This window comes from Nanorana parkeri, unplaced genomic scaffold (assembly GCF_000935625.1).
Source record: "Nanorana parkeri isolate BGI_ZX_2015 unplaced genomic scaffold, ASM93562v1 scaffold2233, whole genome shotgun sequence".
Lineage (NCBI taxonomy): Eukaryota > Metazoa > Chordata > Amphibia > Anura > Dicroglossidae > Nanorana > Nanorana parkeri.
Window position 1 is genome coordinate 162,718 of NW_017308501.1, and position 7,342 is coordinate 170,059.

General features: G+C 42.4%; 1 protein-coding gene across 1 annotated transcript in view; it reads right to left on the minus strand.

Moving 5' to 3' along the window:
* The window catches only part of LOC108801163 (meiotic recombination protein DMC1/LIM15 homolog), a 103,673-nt gene that overhangs the window by 93,269 nt on the left and 3,062 nt on the right, over window positions 1-7,342 (minus strand). The window contains exon 3 of the mRNA XM_018573094.1: window positions 3,001-3,073. Coding sequence (XP_018428596.1) covers window positions 3,001-3,073 — 73 coding nt within the window. The remainder of the gene's footprint in view (window positions 1-3,000; window positions 3,074-7,342) is intronic.

The following is a 7,342-nucleotide window of genomic DNA, read 5'->3' on the forward strand; positions in this document are numbered from 1 at the left end:
ATCGGTGCATCCCTACATGGTGTGGTGGGAGACACAGCAAACCTTCTGGCAATGGCACGTATTGATGTGCCATCCTGGAGGAGTTGGCATGCCTGTGCAACCTCTATAGGGTCCAGGTATCGCCTCATGCTACCAGTAGTGACACTGACTCTAGCCAAATGCAAAACAATTAAAAACAGTCAGAAAAGATGAGTAGGGAAAAAAATGTCAGTGGCCTCCACCTGTAAACCATTCCTGTTTTGGAGGTTGTCTCATTGTTGGCAATCTAGTGCACCTGTTGTTAATTTCATTAACACGAAAGCAGCTGAAACTGATTAACAACCCCCTCTGCTACTTAACTGACCTGATCAATATCCCAGGGGTTTCATTGACTTGATGCTATACTCGGATTAAAAAGTGTTCCTTTAATTTTTTTGAGCAGTGTACAATATATATATATATATATTTATTGTGTGCTGGGATCTATTGTATTTACATGAGTGCTGGGATCTATTGTATATACTTGTGTGCTGGGATCTATTGCATATACTAGTGTGCTGGGATCTATTGTATTTACAAAAGATCCCAGCACACATGTATATAAAATAGACCACAGGGATCTCTGTAGCTGTGTGTCCAGGTACTCACAGAACTCGGCGATATAGGACACGGCACACCACTTCAGCATGGAGCTCGGAGCTCCCCAGTACCCCGGCCTGTCCACCGCTGGAGCCTTCATACCGCCACTCACCGCTGCCCGGCCGGCCCGAATCCTTGGCCACCCCCACAACGCCAGCCACGCCCATCGTTCAAGGCTTACTAGCAGCAGGAGGCTGTCCCTGCCCCCAGCCACTCTCTTACATGAAACGCAGTTTAAAAAACCAGTGCGGCAGTCAGGCGTTCCTTCGGCTGTTGCCGCTGAATGCCTCACTGGTTTGGGGGCGGCATTTTACCGCCCCCCCTGGAAAGTGCCGCTCAAAGCAAATGCCTTGTTTGCTTCGCAGTAGATACGCCCCTGCATACAGGCACATCCTTCCGGAACAATGGGGCTGCAGACCGAACACTGTACATAAATGACAGGAAACAATACCGGCGCCTCCACGTGCAATATTGGCCAGTTTTAATGGTAACGAACACACTGAAGAGGCAGCTCCTACAGGTTCTGAGGAAGGGGGCGTGCCCCAGAAACATGTAAACCGAGACCACACGGGGGCAGTATACGCTGATGCTGCACATCTTTTCAGACTTCCGCTGCTAGATGATTTGACATCCCATTGTTTTCTACATGCCTTTTTACTACCGAGTTCTTGTAAGTACAATACAGTTGTGCGTTTTTATCATTAAAATTCGTTTTACACTATGGAGGCGCTCCTTTTTGTTTTTTTGTCACTGTACATAAATGGCTAGTCCATAGCCCCCAGGAGGTTAAAGAGATATAACATAGGAAATTAGCATGCATTGCAGAGGTGTACTGCATATGTGTTTTTCCCTGACACACACTTTAAGGGCCTGTTCACACGACGCCCGTTTTCTGTGCTGACCTGATCCGTACGCTCTAAAAATGCATCCCAATGTATCCCTATGTGTTTTATGGGCTACAGTTCTCACGTGCGCAGTCCGTTCAGGTTACGACAGAAAAATAATGCATGTCACATTTTGTACGGTCAGGAAACGCAAAACGTGTCAAAAACGCACTGCACTGCAGCTAACATACTGACAGCCCCACTCCAGCAAAAAAAAAAAAAAACTTTTTTTTTTTTACTGGAACGTATCAAAAACGCGGCCAAAACGCGGCAAAACACATAGCACCGCGTCTGCAGATCCGCACCTGATCCGTACCTGAAAATAATGTGAACAGGCCCTAATTACACAGGATTATTTTGCTTTACAAAGCAGTTCTGGGTTGCAATACTGCTTTAAGGGATGATTTGGCAACTCAGAGTTAAGTAAACAATCATTTTTAAAAGGTTTTCTAGGGTCTGTGAATATGTCTAAAAAGCTGCTTAGAACTAAATAATTTTTCCCAGTCATAAGCAATATTTATTGGAATATTATTATTATTATTATACAGACCAATTCAAGTAACAGGAGATAATGATGAGCTTTACAAAAGAAAAATAGCACATCTTTGGGAGAATTATTTACTGCGATTTTAAATGTCCTTAAAAAAAGTAAATGTCAATGTCTGCTTAGCTCCCACTCTTAAGGTGGCCATACACTGTACAACCATCGCAAGACCTTAGTTAAGTGATTAAAAAAACGTACGATCTGCCCATCTTGGACAGGGAGATCGTACTCTCGATCATCGCAAGCCCGCCCCCCTGAGGGGCGGGCTTCCGATGACCGCAATGCTGAACGGGCAGTGTGCGCATGCGCACACCAGCCCGTTCGGCATTTGTCTCCCGAGCACCGTTCAAACCAACCGAAAATCGTACGATTCTCGGCTGGTTTTCTAACATGCTCCTTAGACAAAAGACGTGCGACCGTACAGTAGAGTAGAGTAGTGCGACCATACAGTAGGATTTCCCGCGATTCTCGTACGAGAATCGAGCAGTGTATGGGCACCTCTAGTTTCACTCATTTGCTTCCCTGGAATACAATCTCACCTAAATAAAATGCAAGAAATCAATTCAACATCCAAAACAATTCACACATCTGATGTCATCCTACCTTTTTTTTTTACAAATATCTGCAGCTCATCAGATGTCCTCTCTTGCTGCACTCCACCTCAACAATTTGGCCACTTGTAATTTGTCCTTTTCAAAAATCTACCTTATCTATATTGTAAGCGCCCTTTACACGTCTCTTATCCTCCTCATTTGTCTCTCATAAACTTTCCTCAAATATCCACCAAATCTCTGTTATTCTTTTTTTTTTTTCAAACCTTTGCCATCAAAAGTAATCTTCCTTTCTCTTCCATAACTTGGCATATATAATGGTATAATTACACACACACACACACACACACACACACACACACACACACTGTATTAAGCTAAATGTCCATGCTAGAAAGGATACAATGTGTTTTCTGTATCCACAAATATCACCTTTCCTCCAGAATATCCATTATGTCCAGAAAGTTGTGCAGTTACTAAATGAAAAAGGTAGATATTTGGTTAGGTAAATTAATAGCAAACTATGCATCATGAAAGCTGAAAAGAAGTCAAAACAGAAAAATTGATTTTTGTACTCACCGTAAAGTCCTTTTCTTTCACCTTTGGGTTACACTGCCACGTACAGGAAGATTGGACACTGGCAAACAAAAAACTGCAGGGCAGCCCAGGATGGCCCCTCCTACTACCAGCATGCCTCAGTTTTGTAGCAAGCAGTGCTAAGAGCATGATCATGAATACAGAAGGGTAGGACCTTTGTCCCTCAATAGACTCTAAGAAAAGGATTTTATGGTGAGTACAAAAAATCCTATTTTCTTTCTCATCCATTGAAGGAAATGTTTCACCTTTGGGATGTCAAAAGGGAGTAAATGGGTCAGCAACAGCAATTAACTGCTAAAAGACCCAATGTGCATAATTTAACCTCTTGCCATCCGCCCGTTAAGAAAAAAACGGACGGACGGCTGACTCCTATCTGCGGGTTGCCGTCGTCAGACGGCATTTTTTTCCTGCTCGCGCGCGCTCCCTAGCGCGCGCACGGGCAGGAAATCATATATAAAAAAATAAAAACCCCAGTGGTGAATAAATAGCACCAAAAGAAAGCTCTATCTGTCCCCAAAAAAGGGTATAAAATTCATTTCAGTACAGCATTGCATGACGGAATAAATGTCAGTCAAAGTACCGCAGCGCTGAATACTGAAAAATGGCCTGGATGGGAAGGGGGTTTAACACCGCGGATGTCAACTGGTTAAGGTACCAAACTAGCCTGGGGAACCAATGCCTGATGCCAGAACATGAAAACATACTCACATAATTAGTGAGAAATGTATTGATGTTTACCTGATCCATCTAATACCCTACAGGAACCATCCTGAATAACGAACTGGAAGTCAATATCAAAAGGAAAAGACTTATAGCCTGAACTGACGTTAACAAGAAAAAAGAGCTAATCTTGGAAAGCTGGTGCTGGACAGAGGGTCCTGACAGCAATATCCTGGTTGAGGGTAGAACAGGAGAAGAAGGTTTTTGGCCATAACTTACCTGATCTCCGCTATAGGTCCAAGAGAAACAGTGTTCCATGCATGAAATGGCTGAAAAGATAGACATTCATCTCACCGATGCAATGACTACCAGGGAACAACACTTGTGGTTGATTAGGATTACATTAACGCCAAGGGGTGTAATGGTGGTTCCTGAGAAGGCATAGATAACTAATGTTCGATCCCATGAGGTCACAATGGCCAAATGGGGTAAGGTAAATAAGCACTCCATACAAGGATTGGACATGGGGTAGAAGGTTGATCTCTAGGACATGGGGTAGAAGGGAAACCTTGCTGTAATACCCTGCCTATCCTTGGGCTTCATAGAGTCAAGGGTTAGAGATGTTCCTGACTCCCCAGATCCAATGTTGTGTCCAAGGAACAACGATCAAAAGCCTTACCAGGACAGCAAAGAACATTCCCCTGGGTCAATCCAGAGCATGGAAGATAGCGAGAAAGTTCTTCCTCTTAAGTCTGCAAAGCAAACAAGTAGGAAGAACCTAGATCTGGGTGGATAGATCCTATGACATTCCCTGCTATTCAATCTAAAGTAAAATGCAAGTAAATACATGTGTATATGCAAAATATTAATAAGTGACTACCATATGTGATCTAAAAATAAAAATGTTATTCCTATACAGTGTATGTCGCTAAATAAATATAAGTGACAAGGATTAATCGTGAATAACAAATTATGATTGTGTGAACAACCAATGAATCATGGTTTATAAATATCTCTGTGATCAATTTAACAGTGATAAAAATGTCCTTATCTTCTTTTAAGGGTGTCTTAATTTAAACTAAATGTTTATAAAACTATAAGTAACGTGATCTTCGTGTTTAATTTGTGTAGATTCCAAAACAAAAGACGTCTTTTTTTGTGTGAAAAATAAAACAATTATGCAATAATAAAAAAGTCTCTGTGATATTTATCAGTCCATTCCAAGTGGGAAAGTAAAGTGGTAAAATGTTCCAATTATTCAGTGATGTACACTTAATCCTTATTCTGGGGAGTGTATTGAGATCAATATCATTCCCCTCAAAGTGTGTACTCACCCCAGGTATCCGGCTGTAACAGACAGCCCCACACGTTTGTATTTCCCAGAGCGGGATAGTTCGGTATGTTTTGCCGGCAATTTCTCCACACTCGATTCTTCAATTATAGTGTACATCACTGAATAATTGGAACATTTTACCACTTTACTTTCCCACTTGGAATGGACTGATAAATATCACAGAGACTTTTTTATTATTGCATAATTGTTTTATTTTTCACACAAAAAAAGACATCTTTTGTTTTGGAATCTACACAAATTAAACACGAAGATCACGTTACTTATAGTTTTATAAACATTTAGTTTAAATTAAGACACCCTTAAAAGAAGATAAGGACATTTTTATCACTGTTAAATTGATCACAGAGATATTTATAAACCATGATTCATAGGTTGTTCACACAATCATAATTTGTTATTCACGATTAATCCTTGTCACTTATATTTATTTAGCGACATACACTGTATAGGAATAAAATTTTTACTTTTAGATCACATATGGTAGTCACTTATTAATATTTTGCATATGCACATGTATTTACTTGCATTTTACTTTAGATTGATTAGTGCTGTGCAATAATTTATATTCATTTTATTAGACCGTAAGGATCTATATCGCAGCAGCTTTAAATTTATACACTTCTCTAATTGAACTGGTAGTGTTGTAGATTCATTGGAAATAGTAGCGCTGCCCATTCAGTTAAAACTATTCCCTGCTATTGCCAGAGGATTCCTGCAACTGGAGATGAGCCTGTTCAGCATACGGTTGAACCAGGATATTATGGGGCCCCCATCAGACATCCCCCACCTGCAACATAGGTCCTGGAATGCACCCAGGTGTATGGACTGCTCCCCCATGTCCAGAAGCCAGCAGTTGGGGAAACCTGACCTCCACTGGTCCACACTTGAGATGAACTCATCAAACAGGACATTTCAGCCAAGTCAGAATCCAAACTACCCCTCTTGTCACAGAAAGATCTCCTGATTCGCTTTAATAGTAGAGGCATGCCAGCACTGTGATATTGTCTAACTGGATCCAGATCAGATGACCTGCCAAGGGAAAGATCCCATGATGTAGGAGGATTCACTTTTCAAGAACTCCAAGATGTAGACCTGGTGGTGAGAATTCTCCAATAATAGCATCTTCAAGAAAATGGGAACTAAAACACTGCTTTACTAGGTCAGGAACTACCTAGTAAACAATTCAGTCTGCTCAGAAACTCAACAGATTTGTCCTATGACTGTAGAGGGCTGAGAAAGCCTGGGAAGAGACTAGAGAAAAGGTGATGCCTTGAAGAGGATGACCTATTTATACACAACTCTCCAGAAACAACTCAAGGCAGTGTAACTCCCTGAGGGCAAAAACATAGGACTAAATACTCTATATATTCTTCTGCTGGTTGCCTGCAGGCAAAAAAAAAGCTTCCAGTGCTAATTTCTGACAATGCAGGATCCAGCCAAATTATGGAGACATCTGGACAATTGGGGAGGCATTGTCCAATAGGGCCTACTGCTTTCTCCACAGGAGGTCACCTAAGTATCCCACAATAGGGGTGCAATGAGAGGGCACTAAGGCAAACACTAGGAGGACATTTTGGGTGCTGGGGTGAGCATGAAGAGTCAGAGCTCTGGAAATACATTGATCTGTAGGTATGCATCCTAATTGAATACAGAGGCCATGAAAGGTGGTACCCAGATGCAGATAACCCCCGCACCCGCAGACCCCCACACCTGCCGGGACAGGGTTGTGGGGAAGAGGCCCTTGTCCTCATCGGCATGTGGCCTGGTATGGTGCAGGGAGGGGGGGCACTTGCTTGTCCCCCCTATTGCCTGCCCTGCAAGGCCACTGCTTGGATTCAGGGTCTGGTTTGGAATTTTAGAGGGGATCCCACAAGGTTTTTTTTCTTCGATTTTTGGGCATTGGGGTCCCTTCATTAAATTCCTACCAGATCTAGAGAGGATGGAATGCATGACAGCCTCCTCACACCATCAGGAAGCTAAATTCAATAAAAGATGGTTCTATTGGCACGAATACCTCCTCTCCTCAGAGTCTCCAGTGGCACCATAGTGTTGCACTTAGGCTCCGTCAATTGCGTATACACTCCCCTGTCCTACCCTATGGATGGATAGCCTTTTCCCCCCCCTTCCCCCTCCC